Genomic DNA, 15,606 nt, shown 5'->3' with positions numbered 1-15,606 from the left:
ATGATCAAAAGTAATGTTTCAAGTTTTAAATCAAATTTCGAATACTGCGCTCTGATTGGTTGAATGCGACGTTCCTCAAATTACACCACAATCCTTTGCAAACTTGAAAATCTTAATTTATGTTAAATTTATGCACGAATTTTGGTGTACTTTGGTACTATACTATTACCATATATACCGTGTGGTACACCTCAGTGTACCATCTGCCCCAACCCCAAAAAACAGCACTGCAAACACGATGTTCTTGTAAATATTTTATCCAGGAAGCGATAATTATACATAACAGGCGCACGACAATTCAAACAACAGAATTGAGTCAACAATTTCGCAGGCAATTCAATCGTACGCTAAGGCAAGCAAACTGTACATTATTATCAATAGACACCTTCAAATTTGCTTGAGCGCTATTCAAATAAATGACTTGCAAGGAAACGTGCAGTTGCCTCTAGCGACTAAACTATAACTTATCAAAACCGCTCTTCTCCTGTATTGTATACACTCAAGCGAAATCTAAAAGGATCTATACAAATCTATATTTTACATATGCAGACAGAGTTTACTGAGCTTGAGTAGAATTAGACGAAGGAACAGGCGGAGCTGGCCATTCAACAAGATATTTTGTGTAGCTCTTAAAATTGTCCCGCACAATTGTCTTCGCCGTGGTACACTGTTGCAGACCCTCGGAGTGCCCAACCAACCACTGGTCACACGTGCTTTTTTGCTCACGTGATACGTTATCCATCGCCCAACTTTCAAGCCATCGTTGGAAATTCTCCGTTAACTTTCGAGTGACCTTCGGGTAGTTCTGAAGCGCAGAGAACTCCAGGTTAAACTTTGTACATTGTTTGAAATTCATGAAGGTATAGAATATAGGCAAATATTGACAGATCAACAAACCTGTCTTGCTCTTGGCAACGACTTTTTCCTGTAGAAGAAATTCAGTCCACCTGCGACAAACTCTAGTTTATAGGAATTGGAAGAGATCTTGCATTCCATACCATCTTCGTTTACGATATCAGGAGGCATCTCCTCGCCCTCGCCAGCCGATGGACTGCGAGTAAAAAAGAATTTCTCATATTTTAGTCTCGATGACAGTTGCTTAAACACAGAGAGGACTTTGCAAAAAAAAGCATTGAACTGGTAATCCACTGTTTTCGTCGCCTTCTGAGAGACGAAATGCAACGTTTAAAGAAAAGGCTCAGTCTGGTTTAGTACCTGCATCCACGTTCATCACTTTCTACGCCAGTTCGTTCACCATCTGTCGCTGTCTTTGAGCGTTTATGCTTCGCAGTTCTTGGCAAAAATATTGGTTTTACTTTCAACCGTTCCGTGACCTCCGGTGGTATCTCTTGATTAATGACATATTTGTCCACGTAATCATTCCACTTCTATAAAATGATGAAAGAACTTTTTGTACCATCCCTGTTTATCTAGTATCATTCCTGTTTATCTCGTATCATTCCTGTTTATCTAGTATCATCCGTGTTTATCTAGTATCATCCCTGTTTATCTAGTATCATCCCTGTTTCAAGCACCATTCCTGTTAAAGTTTTACTATTATTTGTAAGGAATGAAAATCAACGAACCCCGATCACCAACATATCTTCAGAATGGGTGTCTTCCGTCTCAATCAGCTCAATACTAATCGTGATAATTGTCTTGTCTTTGTGCTATCACAAGGAAAGATAAAAATCAACATTTTGTGCCTGAGAAATAACATTTAACAATTCATATTACAGCGTGCACTCACCACGATAAACTTATAACAACACTCGTCGTTCAACAACGTTTCAGCTTTCTTTTGATACGACATCTCCTCTTCTTGGCGAAGAACCTGGGTAGCAGAGTTTCCCCCAGCCCCTTCGCGTGTTTGCTCTTGCTGGTAAAGTTCCTTGACTTGAACACAAGTCTCTTCAACAACAATGGTCTGAAGCTGGAGGCGAATAAAACGAAGAATACTTTAGAACTGATAGAGTTGTTCAGCATCAAGTTAGTGCAGCACAAAACGAACATATTTATAGATTTAGTTTTGTTTTAAAATTCATGTTACCTGTCGTACGATATTCTGTACTAGCTTATCAATGGTGAAGACGATGTAAGCATGTACACCAAACATTTCTCTGCACGTATCCTCAAAACTGCTCATTTCCATATTGCCTGGATAAGAAGAAATGAAACATCAATGCAAATTTACTTGTGCAGTCTGTTCAGTACCGAACTCCATGCTGAGAACATACTAGGTAACTTCAAACTTTCTACAATCCTAAGCCAACAATATTTTCTAAGGAAACATCGTATTTGATATATGGAAACTGTGGACAACAAACCCAGAGAAGACATGTATATGTATGTTATAGAAAGTATCAAAGCTCACCGTCTAAAAGATTTCGCACCATATCAAGGAATGCTGGGTAGTATTCTTCAACGTCAATATCCGTTGGAGCCTTCAGACGTAACGCGACAGCGGTTGATTCTTTTCTTTGCTTCTTATCGGAAGCTTCACCCTCGGCGATCTCGACAGACCGCTGGTACATTTTCAACAACCGTTCGCATAACATCTGTCAATGCAAGTGAGAATTTACATGAAGTATTCTGCATAAAAAACAGCCGTTACTATAGGGGTAACTAGAAGATGATGACATGGTGCTGACCTGATGAAGTCTTAGAAAGATATACCAGTTGTTGTTCACGAAATACAGGTTATACGCATCATCCTGAAAACACAACGAATGTCAGTCATGTATTGCCTTGAAAAAAAATCCCAGTAAGATCACTCAGATCCAACCTCGTTGCAGTCTTGAAATTTTCTTCGTAGATCAAAGAGGCTGTTTCAAAACTAGCCCTACTTAGGTCAACTTACCGACTCAGCTTCGGGCAGTCCGTTGGAAAGCTCAGCTCTTCCTAAAACAACAAAAATATTCAATGTCACTTTTCTTCACATCGATGGAAATTAGGCGAAATGACTATGCCCAGTAGTTACAATTAAAAAAACAACGAGAAATGCTACCATTGCCATTGCTGTCTTTAACAGAGTCTTCGTCATCACTCAATTCCCCTCTAAAAAGAAGTGAAAAGTTTAAATACTTTATGATAAACGGGTTCATAACATCTTTGATAGACGAAAACCACAACAATGCCAGCTATTTTCTTTAGTAACTAAGGTACACTGGACCATTATCGCTGGAGTTATCGCTTCTCTCATGCTTCGTACGAACCTTGGTGCAAAGAATAAATCTGGAACAAAAATGCTGAGCAAAGATTTGATCTTTGACTTGTCTTCTTTGTGTATTCCAGTCTGACGTTTCATGTGGTGCACAATAAGACCAGCAGCGTCGTCAAGAATCGATTTATCCTACGACGAAAGTGATCTGTTAGAGACATTACTAGCATTGCTGGTTGTCTTTCCTCTTGACAAGCAAGTACAAGTGGTCTCACTGCAGTTAAAAGGTCTTCAAAGACAGACTATTATGTCGCCGTTCCAACCACATACATACCTTGTATGTAAAAATCATGTGTGGTCCACTGAGATCAGCATTGCCTTCTGCCGCTTGCTCTTGTTTCTGATGTGAAATATCGGAGTAAATTATTTTGCCTTAATTCGTGGGATATCATCATTGCTTCAGCAAGAGACCCACGCTCTTACCTCGTCATATATATTTTCAATTTCTGTCACCAAACTCTTGGATCGCATCGCTTTGAGGTCATTTTGTTTGAACGTCATTCCTTGGTAGTCCAGCGACTAAGAATACAAATGATATTAACAATCATGACAGGGAAGAGGAGCCTGGAGTCAGATGAGAAGCAATGATAGATTACCTTCAAATAATACTTTTCATTTTGATCTCTCCATGTTTTATTATACAGACGCTGAGCTGCCCTCCATTCCTCCTCCTTGATCTTCAACCTGACAAAATACATCGTAGTTTAGATGTTGAATGTCTGCATGAACAATCTGATTTCAAAGAACATCAACAAAAGCGTCCATCGTATTGAAACAGCTCGTGACAAGAATCACATGCAGGCAAACGTTTTTATCGACATGCGTTCGAGACAAGTTTTTTTTGAAACCATACCTCTTCAACACCAGCGGAACAGCAACAGCAGGTGTCTTCTTCAAGCCATCAATAATATCCGGGGCTTTATCGCCATAGATCCTTTGAATTGCCTTTTTATGAATAACTTCAGACATTCCACCAAGTGAGCTATCCAGCCGGAACTTCTGCTGCTCTTCCGATGTCATATGATTCAGTTTCTTCTGCACCGCCTCAAGGACGCGTATCGTCGACAAATTCACCTCGAGAATTCCATCCAACTCGAATCTTTCATCCTCGCAACGGAAGATGTACTCTTCGTATTGCGTCTTCTTCGTTCCCAGGAATGTCGTGTCTTCGGACCAGCTCGGGAAAGACACCCAGGTGTCGTTGAGGACCTCGCGGCATAAGGCGGTACGTCCGCTGCATTTTGGTTGAGTATAACTCTTGGGAAGTGCTCGATAGCTTGTGCCACAACGTTTGCAAGATGAGTAATCTACACAAGACAGACATCGCTCGGTTATAGACCTTCATAAAACGGGTTATAGACCTTCATAACACAGGTTATTGACCTTCATAAAACATGTTTCTGATTGGCCAATGTTCTCGGCCAATTATTGCGCGAATCAACCGTTGGACACGGCCAATTCTCGTCCGGCAGTTTATCATATGTCCTTACCAATCTCAAGATGGGCTAGCTCTCCCGAGGTGCGCTCTTTAAAACCTGGAGTCTCCATCGGACTCGAATCTTTGTAGCCGAGAAATTCCTTGAACCATTTGAACAACTCGGGAAATTTCCTGCAAAAGGCAACGTATTATTATTTAAACACTAAAATCATAAGAGGTTCAAGAACATCTTTACATGCACGTACCCTAAGAAAGAGGACACCAGTTGAACTAAATCAGCTCTGGAGATGACTTCTTGATTGAACAACTTGAGACAACGGAGGAAATCTTCGTAAACTTTTTGACTGCGCAGTGCCTTCCTCACCTGGAAAAACAGACAGTTTAAGAAGCTGTCCTGGACTAGAAATCGTGATGTTAAACGTGGGATACCTTGTCAAAGAAAGCGAACTCTGCAACGGAACCAAAACTAGTTGGATCAGATAAACTTATCTCCTTTATTCCAGATGACTTTGACTTCACCTAAACAAAAACATAGTTATAACGTCTTTCAACTTAATGCCTGGACATCCTCGCGAATTTTGGGAAACTTTACAAGCAGCGAAACGACAAAACCTTTCATTTTCGTCAGCCTTACCTTGCCCTGGAGAGAGGTGGATGACCTTCGTATCTGGCCAAGATTTCTCTTCACAGAGTTTGAACTCACTACAGTAAACAAACCAGGTATGTTAATTACGAATCGTTTCAACTACAGACGGAATATTTGAGCTATGATTTGACAAGATCTCGACTTACATGCTTGTTTTTTACTCGGCGGACCATACGATGACGTAAAATTTGAAATCTGATGGTGAGCTCGCTTCGAAAGAGCACTCTGCGGAGAGAATTATTGTAACATGAAGAACGGGGGAAAAAGAAATATTGCTGGCAAATTCTTGGAAAAGAAACGCACCAATCCACTCAATTGAGCACCATTAGCATCTGGAAGAAACTGACTGAATTCTTGAAGTAGATCTTCTTGATTCTTGAACAGTTTTGCAACTTGTTTGTAAACATCGTTTGCAAGTTTTGCTTCACGCACATACATCTAAATGCAACAGGAATGCATTATATTACTTCATATTGCACTAAACAATTTGATTTCAGTTAAGCATTTCTAAGCAGTGTCTTTGACAACCAACCTCTTGCTCCGTGATATGTGGTCCCTGAAAATAAAGGAAAAGATTCAATGCCGTAGCCAGATATATGCTAAGTTAAGTAAATTTATTTCAGCAATCCTCAAGCATCAAATACGTAGGAAAACAGATTTAAGATGATTCTGTATACATACGTCTGGGTCTATGATTCCTCCTTGCGAGGCAGCCTATATCAACAATCATAGATGTTATTTTAGACTTGGATTTTCTTTTTATTATTAAAATTCTAGCAAACATACATCTTTGATGTTCTTCTGTTCTTTCTGATATGTGTGCAGTATTTCCAAGAAAGCCTTGTATGTATCTGGCTGTCCTTGGAAGCGAGTCTAGAAATAAACAATGAAAACAAGTCTTCATTGTTGTCTCCTGAAGCCCTAAACAGCTGGTGAATGATGCACATGCCTAGCGTCATAAATTAGTAGGTTATTGCTGTAACTGGCTAGATATTTTTGACACAGTAATAAAGTTTTTTACCCATTTATCTACATACCTTTATTTTATTTACATAATTGATTGCATGGTTGAATTCAACTGGTTGTTGAGGCTGAAAATCAATGATGATACAGGTCAAAACACAGCAGTGGTAGTTCTAATAGTGGACCAAGTAATGATGGTGACATGCACAGACAGATAGCAATGTTATACAACTCTGTACATACCTGATTTTGATTTGTTGGAGGTGAATGAAGACCTCTTGGTTGTTGTTGATTCTGATGCGTTATTGGCTGCTGTGGTTGTGGAAGATTGTTGGTTGGAAGTTTCCCCTGTTGTTGAGACGTTGCATGTTGCGATAATGTTGACAACTGCTGGTGCTGGGACTGCTGTTGCTGGACATGAGTTGTGGGTGGTTGTTGAGAGGCTTGCTGTTGCTGTGGTTGTTGTGACGAAGGATGGAGTGGGAAGGATGGAACATGGGATACATTATGAGCACCATGATTGCCCGTCAGGCTGATCTATTTTCCAAAAGATGACAAACTATAAATTACTCTCCCCACATCTTGTCACACCCCTCAAATAATACCCCTCAAATAATACCCCTCAACGACATCCCTCAAATGACACCCCCGTAAATGCACCAGCATTTCCTAAGTACAGCACCTACCGTATGCACAGACTGACCAGTCAATGACGTCTTCTGTAAAGTTGTTTGATGTGGGGTTGTGTAAGATATAGAGTTTGCATCATTAGGGTGAACTTCTATTTTATAGCCAGGAGGAAGGAAGGTGTTAAAACCAACAATCAATTCAGGATGACCTTTGAAGAGGTTTGAGACACGGCTGATTACACCTGGTGTGTCGATACTTTGAGAAAAAGAAAAAAATATATGAGATGATTAGTTATAACAGTTCAAGGACATCCTTTTGATGTTATTGTAAAACTCTGAGCATATCTGTAAGCACCTTTGCGATTTAAATTCTTTCATGATATCCAAGAAGTCGTTGTACACTTGAGGTTGATTACCAAACTGCATTTTCACTTGATCAAGGTAGGACAAAGCATCTTCAACCTGAAGCAAAGATGGAAATGGTGGTTTAGGAACATTGGCATGTTTCCTAAAGCAGTAATCAGCACTTGGTAGAATGTTGATGTTGATCACTCATTTGACTGACCTTTAGTCGTTGAAATTGTTGCTGCCCGGGGCCCCCTGGTCCCTGCATATGAGCTTGTGCTCCAGGCGGGTGAATGTGAGCCTAGAAATAAAACATTTCATATCATATAACTGATTAACAGTTCATTTCTCAACAAGATGAATCACTTGAAATTAAATTTTCATGTATTGTTTTTACCTGTGGATGAGAAGGCAATGGACTATGACCTTGTCCTGGACCAGCAGGTCCTGCAACCCTAGAGAATAAGAACAATCAATCGCACACAGAGTAAATTGGTGTGACAGAGTATGACACAAAGTATTTTAGTATGACAGACAAAGGCGTCTCTTCAAAACACAACACTCTCCATTCTTGATCTCAAGCTATAGTAAAAGTATAAAGATAACTTACGGATAATTTTGAGGAGGTATCTGTGGATTAGACTGATACTGTCCCATGGATACAGCAATATTTTCTTGTATTGGATCAAAATTACCAGGAAGGCCAACTGGAGCTGGTGCTAAAACTGGATGCGAAAATGCCCTGTGTTGACCGTAAACTTTCTCGTGCTCTTCTCGAGTTCTTTTCATCTTATCCAATCACATGGCCCTGATGCTTGCACACCTGCCAACAAACGAAACCGTTACAGCCTACAGGTCTGCGAGACACAGCAGGAATGTTAGGGAAAGTTGCAAAATGGGAAGGTAATATTGTATATCAAGTAAATATTGCATTGTTTTGCATATCTGTACTGTACACTTGGGGGCAGAAATATCCTTAAAACATCTGTTATGACATGTACTATAAAGTGTCAAATATGTTGGCAAATTCCTATCATGTTTGAAAACTGAAGTAGGCATATTCTGTGTGTTAGAAAAGTAAATATCCGTGAATATTTTACGTATCCCCCACGAGTTTTCACTTCTGCACAAGCAGTAACATAGAAAGGAAACCTTACTCAATCATTTAACTACATAGTTAGGAAACAACGTTCACAGATGATACGGTTAAGAAAAGGATTTGAACAAGGTTTGAAATTTACAAACCGTATTGATGTTGACAGGAAGTGAAGCGGTGTAATTTTGAATACTATTCTACGTTACATTCTTTTTTTTCAAAGCAACAATGTTAAATCTTAGATCTGGGTAGAATTGTTGTGTTTGCATCGTTGTAAGCGAATATTAATAGTCCTAAGGTATATAAAAGGAAGCTTTTGACCACAAATGCTGAACGATTCCGCGAATCGAGTGGATAAAAGTCGTATTTACATACGTCGTGATATTTCTCAAACCTCGAAAAAAATTGAGCAAGAACGAGCAGTAAGTGCATGGATATCCCGTTTTGTGTGATTAGCTAAAAAATACAAGATTCCCTGAGAGAATACAGGCATAGTTTACTGGAAAATATGCCTATATAAACATCAGAATTTTGCATGAAATGCAAAAAATGCAAGACAACAGAACGCAGGTCGATAAAGAATTCTTAACGTTTACGAAAATGATTTAAGGAAATAAGCGCAGATTTCGCTGGAAAAATCATTCAGCATTTTATTTTCAAGAAAAAAATGCAAATTATTTGCTATGATTGCAAAGAAATCGAGAGATTACTCACCAAAGGCCAAGATATCTTCAGAAATTTTTACTTCTCTCAAAGCGAAGATCCATCACAACATGACGTCAGGAACAATACCGGAAGTAATCTCGTCGAAATAGCCATTTGACCAATCAGATTGCTCCGTAGATATTTTCAAAACATTCGCGCGTCGAGAATATTTCCGCTGTTTCCGCCGTCAAAAAGGAAACGAATTAAAAAAAAATTTAAAAATAGAATGGTCCTTTGTGGAAACATTACTCACTGAGCTATATAGCTCAGTGGTCATCGGAAAGTCAGTGGTGACCACTGGTCCATGGTGGTCACAGACAGAGAGAGTTAAGTTTAAACTGTGAATTTTTACTTCACTCCGAAGTCTTCCTCCATACAGAATAGAATCCTTATAACGTAGCTTATTTGTCATCTCATTGGTCCTGTACTTCGGGGCAACGATCCCTTAATACCCTTTTATATAATTATAAATAAATAAATAAATGAATGCTATCTTTCTTTTCCCTAATCCACTCGAAATGTTCCAGGGGAAGAGTGTTGTTTCATGTTTTTCCGGAGAGTTTGCTTATCTTTTTATACAAACGTGAGCAATGAACTCTTTTCTATGCAGTTATGGACAAGAAGCTCATCAACTTTGATGTTTCTTCTCTTTACCTTTCATGACGATGATAGAGAAATGAGAAATACCGACATTCTGTTCATCTTCGTAAACTCCAAAAGAACGAAATCTAAAATGTTGTGTTAGAATTCACTGGTTCATCTATCACACTACAAAACAGTCAAGTGGCATGCCGGAATAACGCCACCTAAAAGTGAAATATGAAACCATTTCTGTCATAGCTGAGTCAGCTTAAATTAGATTTGTTTTAATCCGCCCACAATAAAAGAAAACGCCGTCCGTGAAACAATATCACATTTAATAGACACAGTCATTAAAATCACGGTGATATTTAAGCGACTATTGTGTGGAGATTCGTCAAGAGTAGGTTAATAGCCGCGATATCACATAATACTTTTGTCCGTACTTGACTGAATGTGCTGACACCTGACAAACAGCCAGTGATTTAATTAAAAATTCATCGCAAAGTGATGATGACACGGTGCTAGACTTCACAGATCCATCAGCCTTTAGCAAACGTACGTTCAAATATTGACAAGAGCTAAGCCGGCGTTTGAACAACTTTGATGTAGAGCAAGGACCACGCGAAGACGGCTGAAGAAACCCTTCATTCAAAAATGGCTGCCGGGAATTTTGTAGTTGTGAGAAGAACAATATCGCAAACCATTGTTCCGTTGAAGGAAGTGGAAGAACGATTGTTGCTGAAGAGATCAAAAGCAAAAAGTACAAGCCTCGGGTTTAGTTCTACAAACAATGTCGCTCGATGTGGCGTGAATAATACACAGGACACAAAGAAGACGCAGAGATCATTGGGTCTAGAAAGAAGCCGATCAGAAGTTTGCTTGCGTAGGAAGAACTATGTTCGTGATATTTCGCTGGATGTTTTTGAAGAACGAAGAGACGAAGGGTTGGTGAAACCGGTTGTACGAAGACGAGACGCATCTCAAAGAAAAGTAAATACCGCCAGGCCGCAATCGGACTTCTTTCCCGAATTTACAGTCGAAAGTAAAAGAACGGAACGAGATCGTCGGAGTGTCGATGAAAAAACAGCAGTTGATCAGTCACAAGATCCCGGAAAACGTTTGGGGCGATGTATCGCTACGTTGAGACGTGAAATGGTAAGAAAGCTCTTTCATTTTTAATTTCAAAGAACCCGCTAATGAAGGCATATTTTATTGCAATTTAGCGTTTATTATGGGTTGGTAGTGATAAAATGATAGCCATCAAGCCGTGGCGGTTTCCGCATGAGCTTAAATCAATTTTACTACGGATAATAGCCGGGGTATTCAAGATGCTAACGTGCGCGGTTGATTTCAAACACACGTCTTTGGTCAGAACTCAGAAGTGGAGCGTTGTAGTCATACCTTAGTGCTTCTAATGTCAACAACGTAGCCTCGAGTCACAACAAACACTAATCACTACAGTTAAGTTTGGTAATTTGAGGTCACTGAGATCCGGTGGGTTTTTCAAAGATATTCGAATGCCTAGATTCGGCTGGCGTTTATGGTGTCTATTTTCTGACGGCTTTCCTAAAAGCTTCATTAAGTATTATCGTTTAATAAGACTCGATAGCCACACCTGATATAAGCTGCTGAATATAGGTTGGGTAATCTAAATTAGGAAGATAGGATTGAGGATGATCCTATTCGATGTACTTATATATCTGCTTGTTCTCAACGTTTGCATATTTTAGCACATCAGGTCATTATCCTTGATATTCGATCGTTATGACCTAGAAAAGCTGTTAGCAGGAAATTACTCGTGAAAAATCGATAAAACGTGATTCTTATATATGGAAAGATAAAAAGGCAATCTGTGTTGAAAGATAAGAACGAAACATCTCCTTTTAAACGTGTTTGTCACGCATGCGTTACATAGATGCCCAGGTAGAAATACTTCAGAACGACTTTGACTTAGAAGCTCCATGTTTCCAGTGTGCTGACTGTTGCTGTTTTACGATATTTTTGCAAAATTGTTGTACCTGGCATAGCTTCATTTTTGTGAAATAACAAAGGAGGGAAAGTGCTCTCTTCAATCATTTCCAGCCAAACCTTTAACTCGATCAGGAAGCACGATTAATAAGTGTTTGGCAAATGGAAAATAAATGTATGCATGTCGGGATTGACAATGAAAGGTTTAATTTATATATTTGTGTACATTCCTACATTACCGGCTAATCCGTTGGCAGCAAGCGAAACCACAGGCAGGCTTTGCTCGTTTTACCATTGTCTCCGATCTCTAACTCTAGCTGAAGAAGGGTAAAAAATAGTTAATTGAGATTCACTGAGCTGCATGGAGTGAAATTGCCACTGTTGATTGAAGGAGATTGTGTTCGTTCTTAAGTTTGATGCAGTATTTACAGTAATACTGTAAGTGAATTATCGCTGTTACGCAGTCATGAATATGTACTCAAATGTTATGAGAAAAGAACCTATAATGCAACTATCAACGACGTTTTTCGCGCTAATCCATGCTCGATACTGTAATTCAGTGCTATTAGAATTCGTTATCGAACGGATTCTCTGCTCGATTCGGAATTTTGTCTTTGCTATTAAAATGGTTTTCCAAACTAAATGACTGTATACGCCTAGTTTTTATGACGTCCATATGGAAGAGATGAGACAATAATTGGCGATGACAAGGTCTTGTAACAATTAAACCATCTTTAACCTTCCCGGCATGCGATATTTGGCAAATATATGTTTCCACACCCAGACTTTTTTTACACATTAAAGACATGTTTGTCTGCGTAAACTTTGATAGAAAGATTCATTTTCATAAAATTTACTTCAATTATTTTATCATTTACTCTCTTGCACGTAGTTGGACGGTAAATTCAAAGTTGCATTACTGATCTGTGCCTACATGACCATGAGAATTGCGTGTTGAATTATTTTTTTTGTGATATTAAAATACAGCTTTGCAAAAACAATTCGTCACGGGATGCCCTTTGAGTGTTGACTTTAGACAATGAAATGAATGTACTTAAGGCAAACAGAGACACGAATCATTTCCTAAAAACAACACCAAAAAATACTTTTTTTATTGAGCAATGTACGTTTGAACGGCGAGAGGTAAATTTAGGTAAAGATGATTTCAAATATATGACCATATTCATTTACTAATGATCTAATCGTTCTGAGAACCATATCATTCTCTTCGTTTTTATCAGCTAGTTCATTAAAATATACCACTTGCTTTATCTATCCTCTTTGTTTATTAACGTGTCAGTTTAAGGTTATTAATTTGTCTATATTTCTACCTCTCATAGATGTCGCTACGCAAGCAAGATCAGGCATTGTTAACACAGCTGACATCACTTAACCAACATATCCAAGATCTCAAGGTAATCGCCGCTGCACAAGGGGGTATATTCGGAGCAAACGAGGAACACGAAGACTCGCCTGAGAAATCCCTAACAAACCCTTGTTGTCCTAACAAGGATACTCTCATCAATGGAAAAACGCGAACAAAACAAGAGCGAGAGAAGAGCTTTGAAACACGCAAGAAAGAGCCGCTTCCAAAACCCATAAAAAATGAACAAAATTCGAGCAAGAAGATAAAGAATGGCGTTCATGGATTACAAGAGACATCGTTCGAGTACGTCGAAGCCCCCCGGGATACCACAACACCGAGACAAGTCCGTCCAAAGGCGAATGCAAGCCGATCACAATCGACGACGATTGTCGACGTTTCTCGCAAGAGAGTTGCATCTCTGCAGAGGTTAGAGAGAAGATCGTTGAGTTGCCAACTTTTAGATTCTGGACGGCAGGATAAAGTTGTTGAAGGAAATAACACACGAAGGACATCAGAGTCTGCACGGAAACAGCGTCCTTTGTCACAAATAGACGCTGACGTGAGCAAACAGGCAAAAGATGCCAACATCCGGCAAAAGTCTTTATCTTTATCCACATTACGACATGTGACGAAGACCACGGAAGGGTCGACGAGTGACAGCGAGTGTTCGACATCGGGATGTTACGGAGGCTCGTCGACAGGGAGCGACGTCGAATTAGAGCGAGGGATGGGATGCTTCAACGCAAAAAGCTCAATTGAATGCAGAGAAAAACTCGATAAAGTTTTCGAACTAAACAGTCTAAACTTACAACCTCTTGGGAAAAGATACCTGGCGTTGAATGAACAAGCACATTTTCGAAAAAAGATTGTTTCAGTTTAAGACTTCACTTACTCTAGAAATATTAAAGTTGATCTGTTTAATTCGTTGCTGAACAAAAAAAATTATATTAAGAAAAGATGAACCAATCAAGGAAAGATTGAACTAGATCATATTCAGTATATGAATGTCATCCATTCTGACCTCGGAAGTAAATTGTTTTTGCCCATGTTTAGTCTTACATAGAAATTAATTTTAGCTGCGTATAGATTTGATTTTTTATTGAACTTTACTTAAGGTATACGCTACCTTAATTATTGATTGTTATTGTGACATCCATCATGCAAAGCGCGTACAGTGGATGAGTTATGCAGACTCCAGTTTTATAGTCCTTCGTCAGATTCATGAATATCAGTTTATGATAACTCCAGGTTTTTGTTGTTACTTTCTTATGTCACCCACACGTTTAGTTATCTAATTGGTCAATTGTTAGGGCGCAGTAAAAAGGGAAAGTCCCTAGAAAGGAAAGACAAGTGAATCAAAATGATGTAATGGATGGTGTTTCTTGAGATAGCCATTAGTCCATTGCAGTTAAATGTTACGAAAAGATGGTCCTCAATTAAGGTCCTTAATTTAGTCTTTTAAGGTCCTTAATTTAGTCCTTATTCAAAGCGGTGTGATGAGGTAATTTCCCTCCTCTCTTCTCAAGGGACTTTCCCTTGTCATTGTATCTCAACTATATGAACCAATCAAATGGCTAGCTGTGGCTACTTAAAGGCAAAATATAGCCAAGATTGTTCAGTATTTTGGTGATACGTCTCTCCCTACGAAGACTGAAAAAATTTGATGGGCAAATTGGAAGTAGAGATGGCTTCATCAAGCAATGAAGGTAAATGTTCCGTACAACGCGTGTTCTTTGGATTTCTGTTTTGTGTTGTCGTTGGTCTGGTTGGTTTTGTTTGCTATCTGTCTCTAAAAGACATCGAACACGATGATGAAATCAATTCTCTTAAGAGAGAGAACGAGTTTAATCTACGGGAAGCAAATAAGACGAAATTTAGAATCCAGACAGCGTTGAAGAACGACTTGCGGCAGTACATAGACAGTCGAACGTCAGCCAATACGAAGGAACCTATAAAAACAGCAGATGACAACATAACTGTACCAAGCATCGGTCCAGAGTTACGTGCGAGTTTTAAGGACATGAATGAACGTTTAAATGACGTTATTTCTATGATCGGAAATCTAAGCGAAGGTGTTTTGAGAATGAACAGATCTTCAGACTCGAAAATAAATCATTTGCGCATCAATATAAAGAAGGCGAGATATGACCTTATAAGACTTAGCATCGAGATGATGCAACAATAACACTGTACATAGAAAACTGTCCGACTTCGTTTTTACCGTCAAAGACGTGAGGAAAGATTTTGATACGCTGAACTCCACCGTGACAAATGTAACTCAACTTTGGAGACACTGGAACAAAACGAACCAAGTTATTGAGGATGTTATTAAACTCATGACTCGACAAAATGAAACGTTACACTTCAAAATAGCGTATCACTCAGATATCCTGTATTCGAAAGTCAAAGATCTTGAGAAAAAACAATTGAAATTTCATAACAAGACTAAGACAAGCTTGAACAATCTTCGCGGCGACTTGAACAGCACTCGCGACATTTTACAGGTAAATTTCCACAATAAAATCACCGAGGCCAACAAAAGCTGGCATGACGCACTTCAAGTTTTTGAGAATTCCATTGCGTCTTTGCGATCCTCAGTTACAAACCTCAGTCGAAAAGTGGCCACGGTCGAGAACGATTTACAAACA

At 39.1% G+C, this 15,606-nt stretch overlaps 2 protein-coding genes across 3 annotated transcripts; one reads left to right on the top strand and one right to left on the bottom strand.

Moving 5' to 3' along the window:
- Positions 1-264: 264 nt before the first annotated feature.
- Positions 265-9,844, bottom strand: LOC114541329 (paired amphipathic helix protein Sin3a-like). 2 transcript variants are annotated; one of them, XM_028561264.1, is made up of 33 exons: positions 9,697-9,844; positions 9,052-9,217; positions 7,852-8,064; positions 7,639-7,696; positions 7,462-7,542; positions 7,252-7,358; positions 6,954-7,152; positions 6,511-6,804; positions 6,342-6,395; positions 6,091-6,177; positions 5,986-6,018; positions 5,837-5,860; positions 5,608-5,742; positions 5,451-5,529; positions 5,293-5,360; positions 5,088-5,177; positions 4,904-5,022; positions 4,711-4,829; positions 4,074-4,527; positions 3,817-3,904; positions 3,644-3,739; positions 3,495-3,560; positions 3,216-3,352; positions 3,008-3,057; positions 2,861-2,901; positions 2,652-2,714; positions 2,375-2,558; positions 2,051-2,157; positions 1,751-1,933; positions 1,587-1,670; positions 1,216-1,388; positions 898-1,051; positions 265-805 (listed from the first exon to the last, which is right to left on the bottom strand). In XM_028561264.1, exons 3-33 carry the CDS (start codon positions 8,028-8,030, stop codon positions 557-559), a joined length of 3,855 nt encoding a protein of 1,284 aa, XP_028417065.1. In that variant the 5' UTR covers positions 8,031-8,064; positions 9,052-9,217; positions 9,697-9,844; the 3' UTR covers positions 265-556. The 2 variants fall into 2 exon arrangements, with proteins under 2 accessions (XP_028417065.1, XP_028417066.1); XM_028561265.1 differs by lacking the exons at positions 9,052-9,217; positions 9,697-9,844 and adding an exon at positions 8,487-8,589.
- A 145-nt stretch (positions 9,845-9,989) lies between these two features.
- LOC114541339 lies at positions 9,990-15,129 on the top strand. Its single transcript, XM_028561275.1, has 2 exons — positions 9,990-10,779; positions 12,933-15,129. Exons 1-2 carry the CDS (start codon positions 10,279-10,281, stop codon positions 13,836-13,838), a joined length of 1,407 nt encoding a protein of 468 aa, XP_028417076.1. The 5' UTR covers positions 9,990-10,278; the 3' UTR covers positions 13,839-15,129.
- The last annotated feature ends 477 nt before the right edge of the window (positions 15,130-15,606 follow it).

This window comes from Dendronephthya gigantea, unplaced genomic scaffold (assembly GCF_004324835.1).
Source record: "Dendronephthya gigantea isolate DGI-Jeju-01 unplaced genomic scaffold, DenGig_1.0 000281F, whole genome shotgun sequence".
Classification (NCBI taxonomy): domain Eukaryota; kingdom Metazoa; phylum Cnidaria; class Anthozoa; order Malacalcyonacea; family Nephtheidae; genus Dendronephthya; species Dendronephthya gigantea.
Note: the sequence above shows the minus strand (reverse complement) of the source record. Positions and strands in the feature narration are given on the sequence as shown.

Coding starts and splice junctions, on each gene's coding strand:
- LOC114541329 (XM_028561264.1), bottom strand. CDS start 8,030: ATGAAAAGAACTCGAGAAGAGCACGAGAAAGTTTACGGTCAACACAGG. Junction 3,353..3,494: donor ACATGATTTTTACATACAAG/GTATGTATGTGG, acceptor CTTTCGTCGTAG/GATAAATCGATTCTTGACGA. Junction 2,902..3,007: donor TAAAGACAGCAATGGCAATG/GTAGCATTTCTC, acceptor TTGTTGTTTTAG/GAAGAGCTGAGCTTTCCAAC.
- LOC114541339 (XM_028561275.1), top strand. CDS start 10,279: ATGGCTGCCGGGAATTTTGTAGTTGTGAGAAGAACAATATCGCAAACC. Junction 10,780..12,932: donor CTACGTTGAGACGTGAAATG/GTAAGAAAGCTC, acceptor TACCTCTCATAG/ATGTCGCTACGCAAGCAAGA.